General features: G+C 42.2%; 1 protein-coding gene across 1 annotated transcript in view; it reads left to right on the top strand.

Moving 5' to 3' along the window:
- Positions 1 to 11,893, top strand: part of LOC130043324 (sulfotransferase 2A1-like) — a 29,940-nt gene extending 18,047 nt beyond the window's left edge. Inside the window, exons 3-6 of the mRNA XM_056135576.1 lie at positions 4,009 to 4,135; positions 8,642 to 8,736; positions 9,784 to 9,964; positions 11,781 to 11,893. Of these exons, the coding sequence (XP_055991551.1) occupies positions 4,009 to 4,135; positions 8,642 to 8,736; positions 9,784 to 9,964; positions 11,781 to 11,893 (516 nt within the window). The remainder of the gene's footprint in view (positions 1 to 4,008; positions 4,136 to 8,641; positions 8,737 to 9,783; positions 9,965 to 11,780) is intronic.
- The last annotated feature ends 11,929 nt before the right edge of the window (positions 11,894 to 23,822 follow it).

The following is a 23,822-nucleotide window of genomic DNA, read 5'->3' as shown; positions in this document are numbered from 1 at the left end:
CAGACCAATGATGTCATACTTGATCATTCGCGCTTGTACCATCAGGTCCTCGATGGATGCATCTGATGCTAGCGTACGTGCATTGAAAGTACAGACGATCATTTTTGTCTTCCTTCGTTGTGGCAGCCTAGGTCGGCCTTGAGATTTTGTCGGCCTCTCCTTTCTCATCCTTCTCAGTGCTGCCATGTCGGTGAAGCCTTCAGAGTCAGGTGAATGAGACCAGTTGTAGTTACTGGTTTTGGCGTATCGAATACACAACGGATAGCTTGCCAGGCTCTTCCGTGCGGGCGGAATACTCTCGGTAGCTTGCCAGTCTTTCCGAGAGGAATAGAGGATTTTGGGGCGACCTCTAATCACCCTTGTAGGTGTTACCATATTTGAACCCTATCAAATACCCTATTGTCATACCGTAGTCTTTGTGGTGTGAAATGATATCTCATTGTTGTTTTGATTTGCATCTCCCTGATGATTAATGATGTAGGGCATTTTCTCATATGCCTTTTACCCATTTAGATTTCTTCTTCTTTTTATATATATATTTTTAAATTTTTATTAGTGAGTCACCATGAGGTACAGTTGTAGACTACAAATTTTGTGCTTGGGTTTCAATTATACAATGATCAAATACCCATCCCTCCACCAGTTCAACTGGGATCTGTGGTGGCGGATTTCTTCTTTGAGAAAGTTTTTGTTCATTTTGTCACTCCATATTTTTATGGGGTTGGATGTTTTCTTCTTGTGGAGTTCAACCAGTACTTTGTATATCCTCAATATCAACCCCTTGTCAGATATGTATTTGGAAAATATCCTTTCCCCATCTGTAGACTGTCTTTGTATTTTGGTCACTGTTTCTTTTGAGGTGCAGAAGCTTCTTAGTTTAAGATAGTCCCATTTGTCTATCTCTGTTTTCACTTGCTTGGCCAGTGGTGTGACAATTTATAGATACCATTAGCTTCAATATCATGGAGGGTTTTGCCAAATTTGTCTTCAGTGTACCTTATGGATTCTGGTCTGATGTTGAGGTCTTTAATCCATTTTTATCTTACTTTTGTACATGGCATTAGGCAGAGATCTGAGCCCACTTTTTTGCATGTAGCCATCCAGTTTTGCCAGCACAATTTGTTAAATAAGGTTTCCTTGCTCCACTTCACTTTTCTTGCCATTGAAGATTAGATGATCGTATGCTTATGGGGATATGTCAGTATCTTCAACCCTTTTCCATTGGTCTACAGTTCTGCCTTTGTTCCAGGACCATGCTGTTTTAATTATTACTGATTTGTAGTAGAGTTTGATGTTAGGAAGGTTGATTCCTCCCATTTTCTTTTTCCCAAGAATTGCTTTAGCTATTTGTGGGGACTTATTATTCCATATAAATTTCAGGAGTGTTTGCTCTATTTCTTTGAAGAATGTCATGGGTATTGTAATAGGGATTGCATTAATTTGTACAGTGCTTTGGGAAGTATTGCCATTTTGACAATGTTAAGTCTCCCGATCCATGAACAGAGGATATTTTTCCATTTCCTCGTGTCCTCTTTTATTTCTTGAAGTACGGATTTGTAGTTTTCTTTGTACAGTTCCTTTACTTCCTTAGTTAAGCTGATTCCTAGGAACTTGATTTTCTGGGGCACAACTGTGAACGGGATTGTTTTCTTCATGTCACTTTCTTCTCTTTCACTATTTACGTATAGGAAAGCCATGAACTTTTGGGTATTGATTTTATAGTCTGCAACTTTGCTATACAAATATATTGTTTCTAGGAGTTTCTTGATAGAGGTGTTAGGGTTCTCTAAGTATAGTATCATATCATCTGTGAATAGTGAGAGCTTGATTTCTTCCTTTCCTACCTGGATGCCCTTAATATCTTTTTCTTGCCTAATCGGTATTGCAAGTACTTCCAGTACTAAATTGAATAGTAGTGGAGTGAGTGGGCATCCTTGTCTCATCCCTGATCTTAGGGGGAAGGATCTAGTTTTTCCCCATTGAGGATATTGCTTTATGCACCTGTCATAAACAATTTGCTGAAGCTTTTTAAAAATCTCTTTTGAGATTTATTTAGACAGTCTTTGGAGCAAGCTCGGTAAAAGAGCTTATGTGGCAATACCAGAGCTGGTTGGGGGGCATGTCTACCCCTACCTAAATTTTGGCAACCTAATTTGTCATAAAAATATATCCTTTTTTATGTTGATGGAGTCTGGCCAGAGGCATAGCGCTGATTTTTGGGTTGTCAGGTAGCCCAGGGGCACCACCGGGCTTCTGATGCTCTCGCCCAGCAGGTCCAGGTTGCCCCAACAGCAGTGCCGCAGACTTTGGGCCCCAGGAGTGGTGGCAGTAGCAACCCTGGCCAGAAACTCTGTGGGTTGGGTAATCTCGGAAGGCGTCCACAACCAGTGCAGCAGAGCCTTTCCAGGGGCCCTTGCTCCTGTACTGAGTCCAGTCTCCAGGCGGTTGGAGCTCAGGAAGATTTTCCTCCAAGATATGAAACTATGGCCCCTGCTGCCTGAGCTGATCTGGGGAGACTGTGTGAGGTCTGTGGGGGTGGGGAAGTCCTGGCAGAAGCGAGCAGGTGAGGCCATCAAGTCTCCCCTCCATGGCGGGAACTTGCGGGCCATCTATTCAAGGGTCCATGTGACACAGAGTTGCCAGGATGGACCTGAAGATCACTGTTTATTCCATATAGGTTCTGTGACTGCAGCGGCCTGCTGACATAGCACACATAACTGCAGAGCCTCTGCCAGCGCCGGTACCTGCAGCCTCACTGCGGCCTTCTTCAGGGGGTACATTCCTGGACAGTGCTCCACAGTGGGCGCCAGGCTGGTTCTGAAGATCAATGTTTGAGGGAGAATATTCAAAGGACACTTATGTTCTTTCAGGCAGAAATTTTGTGATCACAGCACGCCACTGTCAGAGTTGAGAGCTCTACCAACTCTGGCCTCTTGGAGACATGCAGCCACCATCTTCTTCCATCACCCGCCCACCCCACCCATGGTTATTTTGTATTGTATGGTGTTTTCTTGGATTATATAAGAAGAGAGGTGAACATTTAGAATGGAAAATGACCAAACTCAAGATTAGCAAATGTTTTGTTTTGTCGAATATGAAGCGTGACAGTTTTAAGCTCTATGAAGCAAATCACACAACAAAGACAAGTAATTTATGATGACGACGGCTTGGAAACTGGCCTCACATGCTGGGGGAAAAGGCAGTTCAGATAGAGAAGGGACCACCAAGTAAAGAATGCTTGGAGGACCTGCTTCGATGGGAGGTGTGTACTGAAAGTAGACTATAGACCAAATATGAGGGCCACCTAACACCTGCATTGCAGACCACAACACCCTAAAGGAGGGAGAGAGAGTAAAAAGGGAGTCCGCCTGATACAGAGCCGGGGGTGGGGGGGTGGGGATGTGAGAGGGATACTGGGAACATTGGTGGTGGAGAATGGCCACTGGTGGAGGGGCGGTTACTCAATCATTGTATACTGAAACATAAGCACGGAAGTTTATAGGTCTGTAATTCTACCACATGATGATTCACTAAAAAATAAAAAAAATAAAAAAATTAAATAAAAATGAGCAAAGAGGGGAGGTACAATAATGCAGAAGGAAGATGTTTGGTTGTTACGAGTGCCAACTTCAATCCCTAGTGCCCAATATGGTCCCCTAAGCCCAACCAGAAAGATTCCTGAAACCAGAGCCAGGAATATGCCCCAAGTGATTGATGTGTGTCCCACACAACCTCCACCCATCCACCTCAAATGATTAATGAAAAGAAAACTTTAGGTAGAAAAAAATTACTATTAATAACATTGGTGATCACTTCAGTAGGGGTAAGTTCAGGTAATGGGAGGGATTGTTTGGTGATGTGTGGATGCTCAGATGCAAGGATATCCTCTGTAGCACACTGGAAACACGGTCATATTCTAAACTGATAGTCCTCTATATGAATGAATTTTCAAAGGAAGGATAGAACATCATTCCAATGGTTGATTTTTACCCCCTCTTTCTATTGAAGGTAATTTATGTCATTAGAAATCCCAGAGATGTTCTTGTGTCTGGACATTTGTTCTGGAAAGGCTTAAAATATGTTCAAGAAGCAGAATCAATGGAACAATATTTTGATTGGTTCCTTCAAGGAAATGGTGAGTGATTGTAAAATACAGTAATTGGGTAGATGATGTCAGTGTCCTTTATGAGATCTCATGTTACACCCTGATGATAACTCATTGATTTCCCAACAAATGAGCACCCAGTTTGTCAGTTAGAAACCCAATTATCTAGGACCCAATTCTCTGCTGGAGTGCAGTCTCACAAACCTCCAGCATCAGGACCTGTTGGACACATTGGAGTATTAGTCCATATGTTCCATGAGCTTGCTGGGAGTGAATACTGAGCACAGAAACAGGACTAAGACCTGAGTACTCCAGATGTCAATCAAAACTCAAATTTTGGACCCATTTTGTCTCAAAGATTTTTAGTGGTGTAAGGCAGACGTTGGGTTCGTACTTTTTCACCCTGAAACCCACTTTTTGCAGCAACACTGATCGAACAATCATCTGAGCCATTATTGTACTCTTGCTGCTCTTGTTTATGACTCTGATGTGTGAACACTAAATGCTGCTGACTGAATGATGTCTGCATTCTCTTGAGCCTACCAGATGAGATGCGTGTTTGAGGCCAGTACTGTATCGTATTCATGCCATAAGTTTATTATTAGAGTAGAAATCATGGTGTGTGAAGCCTCTAGTTTTGTTCTTCTTTTTTTTTGAGAGAGATAGCTGGTTAATTAGAGCATTTTCAATTTTGCATATTGTAGAAACACATTTCTATGTCTGCAGAAATGTCATGGAAATTTGAAACGAATTGCACTGATTCTCTAGATCCCTCTGTACTCTGCACACATCCACCACAGCAATTCTCCCGAAGATCCAAGAACACAGGTGTATTTTTATTGATTTTTGTTTCCTTCACATCAGTGTCTTGTCTTAACTGCACATGTCTTTGACATACTCTTATTCTCTGGGTATTCCTGAAATGGGATTTGTTTCTTCATTTCCCTCTAACACAATTCATTGCTTTGATATAGAAAATCGATGTCCTCTGCATTTACTGACAGAACATTAGAATTGATGTTACTGATCAGTGATTTTCATGCCTACCTGCCCTCATATTATTAGTCTAAATTTACACCTCATGTTGGCCAAATGACCTCTGTCCTCACTACCTTTGTACCTGCTTATTTTTGAGGTGCTAGGAGTGTCAATTCAAAACAGGAGCCACATCTCTGCTCCTAGTTTTGTCATCCTGCTATCTGTCTGGTATAGCTGAAATAGGATCCAATATTTCTGGTGTTAATATGAGCTGCTTATTTATTTTCTTATCAATGATGTAGCTTTGGGCTGGAGCAATAGCACAGTGGGTAAGGTGTTTGCCCTGCACGTGGCTGACATGGCCTCCCCTCTCAGAGAGCCCAGCAAGCTACCGAGAGTATCTTGTCCACATAGCAAACCCTGGCAAGCTACCCGTGATGTATTCAGTATGCCAAAAAGAGTAACAATAAGTCTCACAATTTGTTGTGAGACCTTACTGGTGCCCGCTTGAGCAAATCAATGAACAACGGGAGGACAGTGCAGTGCAGTAGCTTTTGACTCTATTGGAAACTATAATTGGGTGCAAGTATGACAAACGAGCCTCACGCATGAAGGAACTGGCAGAGGAACCCAGGTGTGCGGGATCCCGGGCTGAGATCTTCAATCCTGCTCGGATCGGGACTGGGTCTCCTCCACCCAGATCCCCCATATTCCAGTAGCTAGGCATTACACCCACCAATTGCCCCTGGCGCCTTGTTATCGCATCAACGGCCAAGACCAAGGGACTATAAAACCCAGCTCCCAGTTTAGTTTATCGTCTAGTTCTCACTCTTAGAGAAACTGACAGGCTACCGAGTGTATCCTGCCAGCACGGCAGAGACTGGCACGCTCCCTGTGGCGTATTCGATATGCCAAAACCCAGTAACAATAATGGATCTCATTTCCCTGACCCTGAAGGAGCCTCCAATGTGGCACTTGCTAAAATCTCAGCATTAGGACGAATGGAGACGTTACTGGTGCCTGCTCGGGGAAATTGATGAATATGGGATGACAGTGATGACAAACAAGTCATGTTATCTTCCTAATCTCTGTTTTATAGTTTAACAAATCAGAATTCTCCTTTACATTCAACAGTCCACTTTTAATAAATCAGACAAGATTTATGTTAGTATTTGGAAGCCACCTGTTCTGAGATTGCTGTGTTCATGAGAAAACACATGCCCAGAAATCTGTACTTATCAATACGTTATGGGCTAATAAATGCCCCTATGCGTGCTAGTTTGCCTCATATGACCTCTCAACAATGATCCTCATTCCTCTACACAGAGCGATGATAGTAGTTAATTATAAATGAACATAGTCATTCACAGTGATGATACAAGTTAACTATAAATGAATGTAGGCATTCACACCAATGATACAAGTCAATTTTAAATGAGCCCAGTAAGAGATAACAATCCAAATAACCACAAGGTAGAAAGACTATAAATAGATACTCATCAAAGGAATATGATGTGGGTCTGTCTTGGTTTTAAAAGTGACACATTTCTGTGCTCAAGCTCATTGTGATGATAGGTGGGAAGTGGAGGGAGAAAAATGATGCAGGTAAGGAATTGAAGGGAAGGAACTGATGCACCCACAATGTTTCCTATGTCAAGACAGACTTTAAATCGCAAAGCTGCAGTTGGACAGACCCCAGCATGGAAAGCACATGTCTGTGCCTTTCTGATAGCATTTTGCAACAATCATGTTTAGTTGTGTCACTTCCCAGGGCCAGGCCAGAGATCTTTTAGTGTCAAAAGATTATATTATTTACTAGGAAACTTGCACAATTATATGCATTTTGTTCTAGGAATATGAGGAATTTCTTCTATTTCTCCTCCATTTTTTTCTCTAAACACTTTTCATTCTCCTCTCTCCCCTCATTTCTAGTTTCTTTTAATGTTTTGGGAGGGGGGTTGTTTTTGAAAGGGCCGAACAGCTGTACTATTTCACCTGCCTTTATCCCCTCGATTCTTCGACATGAATGGAAAGTTCTTCATCTCCTTTTCCCCAGCCATTTCTAAATGTCATATTTTTAAGATCCTTTACTCCCGGGTCCCAAGAACTTCGACTAAGCATGTTACCTACACAACTCCTCATGCTATGTTGCTTGCTTTTTGCTCAGACTTGAGTGTCAGTTACTCCATCAATTTCCATTTTACTGTGGCCAAGGCAGACATCTGCAGACTCTCTGTAATGAAGCCAGGATGACTTGTTCCTCAATCGACATTATATTGTCCGATGCACAACTCTGATGTGCAACTACTGACAGGAAATTAATACGCAAATATCTCTGTGCACAAAAAAACTTAATTTGCAAAAGGAAATCAAAGTTGGGTCAAATTGCCTATGGGGATCAATTGGATCCAAGATTTTGGAAGACACATGCTTTAATGAATGATTAATTCATTTTTAAATGTTCTCAAAATGAATTTATAAACATGAATTACACTCAACAAAATTCTCAGAGTGGCTTTTGAGTCTCAAATGTGCTCAGGAAGGAGAACAATGAAACTTCCGCCCACGTTTCATAGTATTTTTCTGAAAATGTTGTGGTCTATGGAAGAGTAAGATATTCTGTCTATATTTTACTTGAAAAATGAGCCTTTGTTTAGGATCCTTCTCAAAGGACAACTAGAGTGAGCAGAAGACACAGGCAAAGGGATTCCCAAGAGCACACAACAGACAGAATAGCTCAGACATGCTCTACACCCGTTGAACCCAGTGCAATCAGGATTAGAGGAGAGACACCCAAGCAGGGAAGCAACGGGACTTGCATGCAGCCAATTCTGATGTGATCCAAAGTCCTTCATGGCTCCCCACGCCTGGAACGCAGATCCAGAGTAATCTCTAAGCACTGCAGGATGTGACTGCCTCCCCTCCTCCCCACCACAACCCAACAAAGAAAGTACACCACATTTGAGGTAACCCCTAGTGGAATGCTAGACCTTCCAAAATCACATAATATACAAGAAAAGGCATTCCCCAAGGAAACACGTCTGAGAAAATCCTGAATCGACAGAGCTGAAAGCCCACCACTATCACATAGACACATTATACAATTCCCCAGGAAACAGTAGTTGAACATGGAACAGAGCTCTCAGAACAGAATAGGGGAGATAGACAAGTAGAAAGAGACCGCGAGATAGAGACAGAGAGGGACAGAGAGACATAGACAAAGATCATTTCCTAAGTGAAAATAGTTATTAAAGCAACAGTCAAAGCCGTAAGAGAGACAATATATTCAAGATCCAATACTGTGTCTCTCCATCCTTGGTCGGGTCACAGGGCAGGAACTTCGTAGAGACTCAAAAAGCTGCTGCAGAGCTGACTCGGGCAGGAGACCCCCAGGATGTTGGAATACTGTGTCCCCACTTCCTCGTGCTCAATCAGTGACTCCTAGGAAAGACCACACTATGGAGAGGTGTGAGCAATGTTGCCTGAGTTTTGACATTCAGAGGATCCTAAGCACCATAGTGTGGGACCCACTCCTTTCTCTGCCTCCCCACTCTGCAGTGCCCTATGGATCGTGGTTCGATCATATCCATGGCTGGATGCCCAGGAGAGACCAGGAGAACTTCCTGCTGCTGAGTTATGAAGAGCTGAAAAGGGTAACTCTGGTTCCTGTGGCCGGAACCCCCAAACTATTTGCACCTTATGACCTGTTCCTCCTCCTCTGTGTCTCAAATCAACATCTCTGTAGACATATGGTAGGTCCCCAGAGGGAGGAAAGCTTGTGCCAGGGGTGCCCCCCTTTGGAAGAGCACTCCCCAGACTCCTTACTCTTGACTGTGGTTCTATGCTCCCTTTAACATTGAAAGAGTGTCTGCCCCACCCAAAGACAGGCAATGCCTGAAAGTCACATAGGTACTGGCTCCTCCAATGTGGTCACCATTGAGGATGCTGCTCATGGGGGTGGAAATTATGGGCTGTGGAAGCAACTTGAGCTTCCCAAATGTATCTGCAGTTATTTCCTATTACCCAACATACTTCCCTAACACAAGGGTTCCGTCTGACACCCACTCTCTTCCCCTGGAGAAGTTTCCATCCACTAAAACAACTTTCCTGACATCACTTCTCATGTAAGAAATTACCTTGTGAAACATAATCAAGACTCATGGAAAAAGAACGTAAATTGCTTCTTAGTTCTGGGAAGAAGTAAGGTCCATTAATCACAACTAAGTCCTTCCAGAGTTGCATCGTTTTTCTTATCATCTCTCACTGGTGCTTTGTGCACCCAGTCCAATGACTGACACTGTTTATAGGATGGCACTGTGCACATGTACGTTCCTCAGTCGGGGTTTCTGGACAGCCTTGACAGCACCACGAGAGCTGCAATTTATCCCTTTCACCGTGTCAGCTTCTCACTGGACCTGTCTTGAGTGACTCTGACCACAGGTGTCTAAAGTCTTTTCAGCATCTTGTGTTCTGGACTCTGTTTGGCAGGAAGGCTTACTTACCCCTCAGAGAACCGAGGGGACCTGCCTTCTTCGCACTCCCTGTGTTCCCTCTGACTGTTTCCAGCCTGTCCAGTTCCTGGGCAGTCAAATTTCAAAGTGCGCTTCTGCTCCTACTCCCCATTTCCCTTTGGGGTTTCTGCCCTCTTATCTCCTCTCTGGCATCTTTCAAATCATTGCTCTTGTCTGATCTTCTTCAAGGACACAAGAAACAGTGTGCAGAAGATCTGCCGATTTCTGGGCATGGAATTAGGCCCAGAAGCCCTGGATTCAGTCCTCGAGAATTCTTCCTTCCAGGCTATGAAAGACAACAAGATGTCCAATTATTCTCTGGTGGATGGTGTTGCTATTGATCTAAAGACATCAACCATGATGAGGAAAGGTAAAGCAAAATGCTGTGTGTATGGCAGGACAACAGGGCTGATAGCAGAATAGTTTAAGTTCATGAATGGACATTGTCAATCACTCATTGCCCCTCTCCCTGACCTGGGTGAAGATCTCTCATAGTCATGACGTGGGCTAATGGCACTGGCAGATGCTGATTCCTGCTTTGGGATCATCTGAGTTCTGTGATGTCAGTAGATCTATCTCTCTTCTAAGAAATTGGCATGCAGATATTCAGCTTACAAAGGGGTCCTAGTGAATTTCCTGACCAAAATTAAACAGACCAGGATGGAAGACCTGGGGAAGAGAGTGAAATTGGGCATGGTCTTGTTACTGTCCCGAACTAATAAATGTCTAGCATTTTCATCCTTTGAGAGGACAGATTAGGTGTTTCACTCTGCAAAAGGCTGTGTTCCTACAAGTTTGTGTCAGACCCTGTGTAATAAAATTTGATGAATTCCCTACCCTCGGGCTCAAGATGAAGGGTTTCTCAGGCATAGACTTGGAAAATTCCAGCTTCAAGGATGTGAGGCTAGAAGAAGGAAGGAAATGATTTCCATACTCAGCCAGGCCAGGCTGTCACCCAGGGCTGTGGTGTCAGGTGACACACCATGGTGGCCTAGAGGTTGTGCAGGAATAAGAGGCTTTCCTTGATGCTTAAACTCTAGGAGAATTTGATGTGTTTCTCTTTTTTGGGGGTGGGTGGAAATGAGGGATGGTGTGAGCCATGCCAGTGATGTTCAGTATTTACTCTTGACACTTCACTCAGGAATTACTCCTAGTGGTTCAGGGGGACCCTGTGGGATGCCAGACATAGAAACTGGTAGGGCCATGTGGAAGGCAAAGGACTAACCCCTGTGCTATGGCTCTGGCCCCTGCTCAGTGACTCCTAGTCAACTACTATTTTTCTGCAATGTCTGGCTTGATTCTGATTCTTTCCTTTGGAAAAGAGACCTGTGTTCTGCAGTTCATGATGTTGCATATGAAAAAAGGTAACATGAATCACAGGCCACTTGAGGAAAGCTGTTGCTTTAGAGGGTGGGAACATTTTGGCAGCTGGGTGAGAATACTTCTTTTCTGGTGTGAGAAGGACGATAATTTTGTGGAGAGCAGAATGAGGCGTGTTCCAGGCTAATTTCCTCTTTGAAGTGACTCCCGTTCCCTGTTCAGGACTTTAGAACTAGATTTGGAGATACATTCTGTAAGGAGTCATTACCACAAGGAGATAGTAAGACTCAGTCCTGGACTGCTACGACTTATATCCTTATAAGCAGATAGTGGACAAAAGCGTGTCCAGGTAATTACTGGAAGGATCACTTCCTGTCATGGAGAGCAATATCCCTCAGATCCCCAAGTATTCTGACATAGAAATCCTGGTCAGTGACCTCCAGGCCAAGATTAGTCTGAAGAAAAATTAATCTAGTATTTTAAAGAAACAGAAGGAACTGGAGAGAAAACACAAGATAGCAGTCACTTGCATAGCATGCAGCCGACCTAAGGTTGGTGCAGCAACGTCTACCTGAGTTGAGCCAGGAGTGATTCCTGAAGAGAGTCCCAAGAGGATACCCTGACATTGCCAGTTGTAGCCCAGAAACAAACAAATAAAAAAATGAGAAATGGTTCTCTCACATTCCTAACCAGTTACACTCAGTAAAGTGAAGAAACCTAGGACAGCATGACAGTGTTTGATCTTAGTTTTCCTTTTCGCATCAGTACATGACAGAGGTAAGTTTTGTACCCAAGCCAGGAGAAGACGTCTTGGTGTCAGCAGAGCTGAAATCATCTAATCAGAGTCTCTTTTTTATGTTTATCAGGTGTATATGGAGACTGGAAAAATCACTTCACAGTTGCGCAAGCAGAAATCTTTGATGAAATATACCAGGAGAAGATGAAAGATCTTCCTCCAGAGCTATTCACATGGGAATAAATTTCTAGATTTTTCTGGATCTCACATAGATGTTTATCATCTTTCTGTCTTTGCACAAGTGCATGCCAGGGGGATGATTGTTTATGATCATTCATTTCTCCCTGGTACCCTAATGAACTAGTCATTGCATCTTGGTGACGTTGCTTGCATTGATTTGTGTACTGCTCTGCATATAATGCAACCCACTTTGAAAAAAGAAGTATGGATGGATGTTTCTTAGACGGAGAAAACATGAAATGTCAATAGTTCAGGGAAGCCAATGAACAACCTGTTTATTTTAGTCTGACATTTTCTGAAATAAAACATTATTGCAAGCGTAAATAAATCACAAAGTGAATCCTGAGATATATTAAAAAATATTACAAGTAATGGTGTTAATATTGTTTTATTCTAAATGTGGCTAAACCAAGGTGCGAAGATCAGAGAGTTGTGTTGGGGGCTCGTGAGTAAGAGCTTTCCCAATATTGCAGGCTGAGGAAGTGCTTGCTAGTTGTGTGGTTGCCACTTTCAAATCTGCAGCATCATCGATACCCTGAGCACCACCCTGAGTCAGTCCTGATCACAGAGGAAGAAAGAGGCCCAGAGCATTTTCAGGTGAGGACCCCATAAAAAAAGTAAAATTCAAAGGGTATTTTGACACAATTTGCAGAGAACATCAGAATAAAATAAATTTAATCCCACCCCAGAACACACACTCACATACACTCCTCACTGGTAGGTCTTCTTAGACATGGAAACTCCCCCTTCTTCCACATGGTCAGCTACCATATCAGCAATACTCATCAACTTTCACACTCAGACTCACAAATCAATGCAAAGTCACCCATTTGGTCATGACTATATCAAAATATCTATGAGCATAAGATTGTATTTTAATTGGGGAACAAGCATGCCTGTATTCTGAAATTTGTGAATTTGAGACTGGCAAGATAGACTCATGTGCTCCCATCAAAATTCTCTGTCATGGTTAGATCAAAGTGAAGAGGAGGGCACACTGGACTGGAGATAATCATTTTTGTGAGAAACACCGTTTTTGTAAATTCTCTTTATATACATAGACAGGATAATCCTACCTGCTCTGTCTTTTACTCTGTGAGGTCACTTAGAATGGTACCAAGAGCCAGATGAAGTCTTTCTCTTGGAATTAGACCAAAAGTTCTTGCTTTAAGAAACCACAGATGAGGGTAGGTGAGACAGAGAAGAGATCTGCATGACAACAAGAGCTGTGAATGATTATGCTGGACAAGATGTGAGGGCTAAAAGCAGGTAAGGGATAATCTGTATAACCTTTCAGTATCAATATAGAAAACTACTTCCCCTAGGGGTGAGAGAGAGAGAGAGAAGGATGTGGGGGAGAGAGAGAGGCAGGCAGGGGTAGGGGGTGGTGTGTGATGGGAGGGAACCTGGGGACACTGGTGCTGGGAAATATACACTGGTGGAGGGAGGTGGTTTGTTATAGTATAGGACTGAAATTCAACCATGAACGGCTTTGTAAGGGTCTATCTCACAGTGATTCAATAAAAAAGTAAAAAAAAAAGATAAGGATAAAACTATCAGGCATCAATTGCTATAGAATTGAAGGGGATATCATGGAACAGGGTTCATGCTTCCTAGAACCCCACACCGTTGGAGCAGAATGAAAGTCTATTCAAGTCATACCCTTCCTTCTTTTACTTTTTACTTTTCTGTGTCCTCCAGAAAACTCTGACTTGACAAAACCTCCAGCAAGAATTTTCTCTGTTGTCTGCTTTAATCTATGAACCCCAGCTTGCCTTTGACTGCTCCCCAGATTGACGTGCTTTGCCTTGTCATTGCCTCCTATGTGTTCAGGTTGAGAAGAAAAGGGCCACAAGAGAGAAGAGCATAATTTTATTCTCTCAAATTAGGAACACTTTTCCTTTCCAATTGAGCACTTAAATGTGGCTTGTGAGAGTGAAATCAAATCAAATATTTAGAAATGATAATCATATAGAACATCACAGAAAGTTGGTAGACGGTAGATGCACAAAGACTATGGGATTTACCCAAATCCACTACAAAGTGTCCATTCAGGCTGCACTCATGGGATTCTCTGTCCCAATGCCACATGCTACACGGTCAGTTGGCCAAACTGAATAGTGTACTTCCCAGAAAAATTTAACCAAATTATATATTATTAGTCAGAGACTGTTAATCATTCACAGAACACGTCTCTTGCATGTGTGCAGTGCTGATTTTGATCCGTATCCTAAAAACAAGCAAATAAAATTTCTTCATTACTAGGGTCAGAGAGATAGCACTTGCATGTGGAAAACCCTAGTAGATCTCAGGCATGAGATACGTTCACAGGAGCATGGCTCGAGGTCACTCCTGAGCACAGAGTCGAAAGTATTCCTTGCCCTCCACCAGGTGTGGTTCCAATTTCTCCTTCAAAAAAAAAAAAGAAATAAAAATTTCAATGGATAGGTATAAAAACATTAAAAAATAATATTTTTAAGTCGGGCACTTGCATTGCATGTGACCGACTAGCTTTTTATCTCTCATATAGCTTATGGCAGCCTGGGAACTGCCAGTCCAGAGCCAAGAGTAATGCCTAAGCACATCCAGTTTTGCTCACCCCCTCTCGAAATTAACTCCAGAAACTGAGTAGTCACAGGGAGAGTTACAAATCACAAAAGCAAAGTCAAGTCAGGATTGTCACATCGTCCTAAAATCTGTGCTCTATTCTCAGGAAGTCAGTGGAATTTTATTTTATTTTATTAATTTTTAATTTTTATTTGTGAAACACCATGAAGTACAGTTGTAGACTTACAAATTTTTGTGCTTGGGTTTCAGTTATACAATGATCGAGGACCCATCCCTCCACCAGTGCCCATTTTCCACCACCAATGATCCCAGTAGCCCTCCCACCCCCCATCCCCCCATCTCACCCTGCCTCTGTGGCAGGGCATTCCCTTTTGTTCTCTCTCTCCTTTTGGGTGCTGTGGTTTGCAAAAGAGGCATTGAGTGGCAATCATGTTCTGTCTATACTCTACTTTCAGCATGCATCTCACATCCTGGGATGATCCTCCCAACACCCTTTAATTGGTGATCTCTTCTCTATCTGAGCTGCCTTTCCCCCTATAATGTACGGCTGGCCTTCAAACCACGGAGTGAACCTCTTGGTACTTATCTCAGCTATTCTTGGGTGTTAGTCTCCTATTTTGTTACTTTATGCTCCCCAGATGAATGCAATCTTTCTATGTCTGTCCCTCTCTTTCTGACTCATTTCACTTAGCATGATACTTTCCATGTAGTACCACTTGTATGTAAATTTCATGACATCCTCTTTTCAAACAGCTACATAGTGCTCCATTATGTATATGTACCAAAGTTTCTTTAACCAGTCTTCTGTTCTCGGGCACTCAGGTTTTTTCCAGATTCTAGCTATTGAAAACAGTGCTGCAATGAACAAACAAGAGCAGATGTCACTTCGACTAAACTTTTTTGTCTCTCTGGGATATATTCCCAGGAGTGGCATTGCTGGGTCAAATAAGAGCTCAATTTCTAATTTTTGGAGAATCATCCATACTGTTTTCCAAAAGGGCTGAGCCATTCTGCATTCCCATCAGCAATGAATGAGGGTCTCTTTCTCGCCACATCCGTGACAACACAGGTTGCTTTTGGTCTTTTGGAAGTGGTCCAGTCTCTGTGGTGTGAAATGATATCTCATTGTTGTTTTAATCTGCATATCCCTGATGATTAATGATGTAGAGCATTTTCTCATGTGCCTTTTAGCCATTAGGATTTTTTCTATGAGAAAGTTTCTGTTCATTTCGTCGCCTCATTTTTTGATGGGGTCGCATGTTTTCTTCTTGTGGAGTTCAACCAGTACTTTGTATATCCTTGATATTAACCCCTTGTCAGGTGGTTTTTGGGTGAATATCCTTTCCCATTCTGTAGACTGTCTTTGTATTTTGGTCACTGTTTCTTTTGATGTGCAGAAGTTTCTTACTTTAAGATAGTTCTATTTGTCTATCTCTGTATTCTCTTACTTGGCCAGTGGTGTGACATCTTTGAAGATACCATAAGCTTCAATGTCATGGTGGGTTTTGCCAACTTTGTCTTCAATGTACTTATGTATTCTGGTCTGTTGTTGAGGTCTTTAATCCATTTTGATCTTACTTCTGTACATAGTGTTTGGCAGAGGTCTGAGCCCATTTTTTTGCATGTCCAGTTTTGTCAGCACAATTTGTTAAAGAGGCTTTCCTTGCTCCACTTCACATTTTATTCTCCCTTATCAAAGATTAGATGACCATATGTTTGGGGGGAGATGTCAGTATATTCAACCCTGTTCCATTGGTCTGCAGCTCTGCCTTTGTTCCAGTACCATGCTGTTTTAATTATTACTGCTTTGTATTAGAGTTTGAAGTTAGGGAGATTTATTTCTCCCATTTTCTTTTTTCCCTAGAATTGCTTTAGCTATTCGTGGGGGCTTATTGTTCCATATAAATTTCAGGAGTGTTTGCTCCATTTCTTTGAAGAATGTCATGGGTATCCTTATAGGGATCACATTGAACTTGCACAATGCTTTGGGTAGTATTGCCATTTTGACAATATTAACTCTCCCGATGCATGAGCAGGGGATATCTTTTCATTTTCTCGTGTCCTCTTTTATTTACTGAAGTAGCATTTTATAGTTTTGTTCGTACAGGTCCTTTACTTTCTTAGTTAAGCTAATTCCTAGGTAGTTGATTTTCTGTGGCACAATTGTGAAGGGATTGTTTTCTTCATGTCACTTTCTTCTCTCTCACTATTTGCATAGAGGAAAGCCATGGACTTTTGGGCATTGATTTTATAGCCTACAACTTTACTATACAAGTCTCTTCTTTCTAGGAGTTTCTTGGTAGAGGTTTTAGGGTTCTCTATGTATAGTATCATATCATCTGCGAATAGTGAGAGCTTGATTTTTTCTTTTCCTACCTGGATGCCCTTAATATCTTTGTGTTGCCTAATCGCTATTGCAGATACTTCCAGTGCTATATTGAACAGCAGTGGAGAGAGCGGGCATCCTTGTCTCCTCCGTGATTTTAGGGCAAAGACTCTCAGTTTTTCCCCATTGAGAATGATGCTTGCTGTAGGCTGTGGTAGATGATTTTGTGGAAAGTCCCTTATATCCCCATTTTGGCGAGGGTTTTTATCATGAACGGGTTCTGGATCTTGTCAAATGCTTTTTTCTGCATCTATTGATATGATAATATGGTTTTTATCTTTTCTTTTGTTGATATGATGAATTACGTTGATTGATTTCCAGAATGTTAAACCATTATTGTATCTCCGGGATAAATCCCACTTGGTCATGGTGTATGAGTTTTTTTGATGAGTTGTTGAATTCTATTTGCTAGTAAGGTAAGGTAAAGGCCCTCCCGTTGATCGTCGATTTGCTCGAGCGGGCCCAGTAACGTCTCCATTGGAGACTTTGTTGTTACTGTGTCTGGCGGGCGTTCGCCTTACAAGCAGCCAACATGGCCGACCCGAGTTCGATTCCTCCGCCCCTCTCGGAGAGCCCGGCAAGCTACCGAGAGTATTCGATATGTCGATATTTGCTAGTATTTTGTTGAAAATCTTCGCATCCGTGTTCATCAGGGATATCCACCTGTAGTTTTTTCTTCTTTTGGTGTCTTTGTTTCCTTTTGATATTAGAGAGATATTTTCTTCATAGAAACTGTTTGGGAGAGTTTCTGTTTTTTCAATTTCCTGGAAAATCTTGAGAACTGGTAATAGGTCCTCTTTAAATGTCTTGTAAAATTCGCTAGTGAATCCATCTGGACCGGGGTTTTGTTATTAGGAAGACTTTTGATTACAGTGTCAATTTCCTTGCAGGCACAGTGATTTCAACCAGTGTTCATCAGACAGAAGAGCTCAGACATGGCCGATAGCCACTGAACCAAGTGCCTTCAGGACTGGAGGAGAGACACCCTAGCGGCGAAGCAACTGTCCTTGCATGCAGCCAACTCTGATGTGATCCGAAGGCCTACGTGGCTTCCCAAGCCTTGAGAGTAGATCCAGAAGTAATCCCTAAACACTGCAGGATGTGACCTACTGACAACCCAACAAGGAATGCACAACCCATTCGATGTAACCCTTAGGGGATGCTGGACCTTCCAAAGACACATGATACACGAGAAAAGTCATTTCCCAAGGAAACATGTCTGAAAAAGTCCTGAATCAATGGAGCTGGAAGCCCACCATTATTGCATAGACACATTAGACATTTCCCTGGGAAACAGTAGTTGAACATAGGACAGAGATATCAGAGCAGAATAGGAGAAAAAGACAGGCAGAAAGAGACAGAGAGAGACAAGAGAGATATATAGAGAGATCATTTCCTAAGAGAAAATAATTATCAAAGCAACTGTCAAAGCCATAAGAGAGACAATATATTCAAGATTGTGGAATATAAAAATAAAACCATAACATAATATGAGACTGACACCCAAGGACAGTAGACACAAGGGTCAAGAATACTACCGTGTCCCTCCATCCGTGGATGGGTTTCTGGGAAGGAACTTTACAGAGAATATAAAGTTGTTGCAGATGTGACTTGGGCAGGAGACCCCCAGCATGTTGGAGCATGGTATGCCACTTCTTCCTGTTCAACCAGTGACTCCTAGGGAAGGCCCCAGAATGCAGAGGCTTGAGCAATGTTTCCTGAGTTCTGACATTCAGTAGATTCTAACCACCATGGTTTGGGGACGCACTCCTTCCTCTGCCTCCCCACTCTGCAGTGCCCCATGAATTGTGGTTCGACCATACCCATGGCTGGATACCCCTGAGAGATCGGGAGAACTTCCTGCTGCTGAGTTATGAAGTTATGCTGAAAAGGGTAACTCTGATTCTTATGGTCGGAACCCCAAAACTATCTGCACCTTATTAACGGTTCCTCCTCCTCTGTGTCTCAAACCAACATCTTTGCAGACATACGTTAGGTCCCTAGGGGAAGGACAGCTCATGCCAGGGGTGCCCCATTTGGGATGAGCACTCCCCAGACAACCTTACTCATGATCGTAGTTCTTGTCTCCTTTCAAGAACATTGAAAAGACATGCCCCCCCCCTCCCAGAGATGGGCGATGCATGAGAGTCACATTGGCACTGAGTCCTCCACTGTTGTCACCCCTGGATGTGCTGCTTATGGGGGTGAGGAATGATGGGCTGTGTGTGATGGACTGTGTGTGAAAGTTGCTCAGATGCTTCTGCAGGAATTTTCTATTTCCCAACAATGCATTCCTAACACCTATATTTCCTTCTATACCCTTTCCTGTTCATCCTCTGACTAGGTTTTCATCCAGAAAGGAATTTTCCTGACAGTTATTTAGTTATTTATCACTTTCAAAGTTTTCTTGTGAAACTTAATCAAGACTCAAGGGAAACGGAAATTTAAAAAATTTATTGAATTACCGTGAGATAGTTACAAGGTTTCATGTTTGAATTACAATCACACAATGATCAAACACCCATCCCTCCACCAGTGTACATTCCCCAGCACCAATATCCCCAGTATACCCCTCCTTTCCCACCCTCCTCCCTGCCTCCACGGCAGATAATATTCCCCATACTCTCTCTCTACTTTGGGCATTGTGGTTTGCAATAATGAGGTTAACATGTTTGGTTCTTTATCTACTTTATGCACACATCTCCCATCCCGACCGGTTCCTCAAGCCATCATTTTCTTAGTGATCCCTTCTCTATTCCAGCTGCTTTCTCCCGTTTGCTCATGAGGCAGGCTTCCAGCTATGGAACAATCTACCTATCCCTTGTATCTACTATCTTTAGGTGTCAGCCTCGTGTTATTTTGTTTTATATTCCACAAATAAGTGCAGTCCTTCTATGTCTGTCCCTCTCTTTCTGACTCATTTAACTTAGCATGACACTCTCCATGTCTATCCATGTATAAGCAAAGTTCATGACTTCATCTCTTCTGACAGCTGCATAATATTCCATTGTGTAGATGTACCATGGGCTGGAGCGATAGCACAGCAGGTAGGGTGTTTGCCTTTCATGCAGCCAACAAGGCCTACCCGAGTTTGATTCCTCCGCCCCTCTCAGAGAGCCCGGCAAGCTACCGAGAGTATCTCGCCCCCATGGCAAAGCCTGGCAAGCTACCTGTGATGTATTCGATATGCCAAACACAGTAACAAGTCTCACAATGTTACTGGACCCACTCGAGCAAATTGATGAACAATGGGAGAACAGTGACAGTGACAGATGTACCAAAGTTTCTTTAACCATTCATCCGTTCTAGGGCACTTGTGTTGTTTCCAGATGTGGGCTATTCTGAACTGTGCTGCAATGGACATATAGGTACAGATGTCATTTCTACTGTGCATTTTTGCATCCTCGGGATATATTCCCAGAAGTGGTATTGCAGGGTCATATGGAAGCTCAATTTCTAGTTTTTGAAGGACTGTCCATATTGTTTTCCAGAAAGGCTGGACTAGTGGGTATTCCCACCAACAGTGAAAGGGTGTCTCTTTTTCCCCACATCCACGCCAGCATTGGTTGCTTTTGAATGTGTTCTTTTAATGTGTGCCAGTCTCTGTGGTATGAGATGATATCTCATTGTTGTTTTGATTTGCATCTCCCTGATGGCTAGCGATGTGGAGCATTTTTTCATGTGCATTTTGGCCATTTATATTTCTTTTTTGATGAAACTTCTGTTCATTTCTTCTCCCCATTTTTTGATGGGGTTGGAAGCTTTTTTCTTGTACAATTCTACTAGTGTCTTGTATATCCTGGATATTAATCCCTTATCAGATGATTATTGGGTAAATATTCTTTCCCATTCTGTGGGCTCTTTCTGTTTTTTCTGGTCACGGTTTCTTTTAGGTTCAGAAGCTTCTTAGTTTGATGTAGTCCCATTTGTTTATGTTTGCTTCCACTTGCATGGTCAGTGTTGTTTCATCCTTAAAGATGCTTTTAGTTTCAATGTCGTGGAGAGTTCTGCCTACATTTTCCTCTGTGTACCTTTTGGATTCATGTATAATATTGAGGTCTTTAATCCACTTTGTTCTGACTTTTGTGCCTGGCACTAGATAGAGGTCAGAGTTCGTTTTTTTTGCAGGTAGCTATTCAGTTTTCCTAGCACCACTTGTTGAAGAGGCTTTCATTGTTCCACCTCACATTTCTTGCTCCTTTGTCAAAGATTAAGTGGTCATATATTTGAGGGTCTGTGAAACAATATTCAACTCTGTTCCATTGGTCTGCAGGTCTGTTTCTAGCCCAGTACCATGCTGTCTGAATTACTACTGCTATGTAGACAGTTTGAAGTTGGGGAGGGTGATGCCACTCATCTTCTTTTCCCCAAGGATTGATTTAGCTATTCATGGGGGTTTATTGTTCTATATAAATTTCAGGAGCTTTTTGTCTATTTCTTTGAAAAAATGTCCTGGGTATCCTGATAGGGTCCGTATTAAATTTGTATAGTGCTTTGGACAGTATTGCCAATTTGATAATGTTAATCCTCCCTATGCATGAGCAGAGGATGTGTCTCCATTTTCTAGTGTCCTCTTTTATTTCTTGGAAGTAGTGCTTTGTAATTTTTTTTTTAATTTTTAAAAGTGAAATACCATGAGGTACAGTTGTAGATTTACAATTTTTTGTGCTTGGGATTCGATTATACAATGATCAAATACCCATCCCTCCACCAGTGCCCATTTTCCACCACCATGGATAATATCCCTCCCACCCCCATTCCCCCCATCCCACCCTGCCTCTGTGGCAGGGCATTCCCTTTTGTTCTCTCTCTCCTTTTGGGTGTTGTGGTCTGCAAAAGAGGAATTGAGTGGCAAACATGTTCAATCCATAGTCTATTTTCAACATGCATCTCCCCTCCTGAGAGGATCCTCCAAAAACCCTTTATTTGGTGCTCCCTTCTCTATCTGAGCTGCCCTTTGCCCTAGAATGCCCGACTGGCCTCTAAGCTATGGAGTAATCCTCCTGGTACTGATCTCAGCTATTCTTGGGTATTAATCTCATATTTTGTTACTTTATATCCCCCAGATGAATGCAATCTTTCTGTGTCTATCCCTCTCTTTCTGACTCATTTCGCTTAGCATGATACTTTCCATGTTGTACCACTTGTATGTAAATTTCATGACTTCATCTTTTCTAACAGCTACATAGTTTCATTAACCAGTCATCTGTTCTTGGGTACTCAGGTTTCTTCCAGTTTCTGGCTATTGTAAACAGTGCTGCAATGGACAAACAAGTGCAGATGTCACTTCGACTATACATTTTTGCCTCTCTGGGATATATTCCCAGGAGTGGTATTGCTGGGTCAAATGGGAGCTCAATTTTTAATTTTTTGAGAATCATCCATACTATTTTCCAAAAGGGCTGAACCAGTCGGCATTCCCACCAACAGTGAAGGAGTATCCCTTTCTTGCCACATCTGAGCCAGCATCGGTTGGTTTTGTTCTTTTGAATGTGGGCCAGTCTCTGAGGTGTGAGATAGTATCATATTGTGGTTTTGATCTGCATCTCCCTGATGATTAATGATGTAGAGCATTTTCTCATGTGCTTTTTGGCCATTCTGATTTCTTCTCTGAGAAAGTTTCTGTTCATTTTGTTACCCCATTTTTGGATGGGGTTGGATGTTTTCTTCTTGTGGAGTTCAACCAGTACTTTGTATGTCCTTGATATCAATCCCTTGTCAGATGTGTATTCAGCGAATATCCTTTCCCATTCTGTAGACTGTCTTTGTATTTTGGTCACTGTTTCTTTTGAGGTGCAGAAGCTTCTTAGTTTAAGATAGTCCCTTTTATCTATCTGTTTCACTTGCTCGGCCAGTGACGTGGCATCTTTTAAGATACCATTAGCTTCAATGTCATGGAGGGTTTTGCCAACTTTGTCTTCAATGTACCTTATGGTTTCTGGTCTGATGTTGAGGTCTTTAATCCATTTTGATCTTACTTTTGTACATGGTGTTAGGCAGACGTCTGAGCCCATTTTTTTGCATGTAGCCGTCCAGTTTTGCCAGCACAATTTGTTAAAGAGGCTTTCCTTACTCCACTTCACATTTCTTGCACCTTTATCAAAGATTAGATGATCATATGATTGAGGGGAGATGTCAGTGTATTCAACCCTGTTCCATTAGTCTTCAGCTCTGCCTTTGTTCCAGTACCATGCTGTTTTAATTATTACTTCTTGTAGAAGAATTTGAAGTTAGGGAGGTTGATTCCTCCCATTTGCTTTTTCCCAAGAATTGCTTTAGCTATTCGTGGGGGTTATTGTTCCATATAAATTTCAGGAGTGTTTGCTCCATTTCTTTGAAGAATGTCATGGGTCTCCTTATAGGGATTGCATTGAATTTGTACAATGATTTGGGTAGTATTGCCATTTTGACAATGTTAACTCTCCCGATCCATGAACAGGGGATATCTTTCCATTTCCTCATGTCCACTTTTATTTCCTGAAGTAGCGTTTTGTAGTTTTCTTTGTACAGGTTCTTTACTTCCTTAGTTAAGCTGATTCCTAGGTACTTGATTTTCTGGGGCACAATTGTGAATGGGACTGTTTTTTGCATGTAGCTTTCTTCTCTCTCACTGTTTGCGTATAGTAAAGCCATGGACTTTGGGGTATTGATTTTATAGCCTGCAAATTTACTATACAAGTCTATTGTTTCTATGAGTTTTTTGGTTGAGGTTATTGGGTTCTCTAAGTATAGTATCATATCATCTGCGAATAGTGAGATCTTGATTTCTTCCTTTCCTACCTGAATACCCTTAATATCTTTTTCTTGCCTAATTGCTATTGCAAGTACTTTCAGTACTATATTGAACAGCAGTGGAGAGAATGGGCAACCTTGTCTCGTCCCTGATCTTAGAGGGAGGGCTCTCAGTTTTTCCGCATTGAGGATTATGCTTGCTGTAGACTTGTGGTAGATGGCTTTAACTATGTTGAGGAAAGTCCC

Source organism: Sorex fumeus, unplaced genomic scaffold (assembly GCF_029834395.1).
Source record: "Sorex fumeus unplaced genomic scaffold, SorFum_2.1 ptg000122l, whole genome shotgun sequence".
In the NCBI taxonomy this organism is placed as follows: Eukaryota; Metazoa; Chordata; class Mammalia; order Eulipotyphla; family Soricidae; genus Sorex; species Sorex fumeus.
This window is presented reverse-complemented; position numbering and strand designations above follow the sequence as displayed.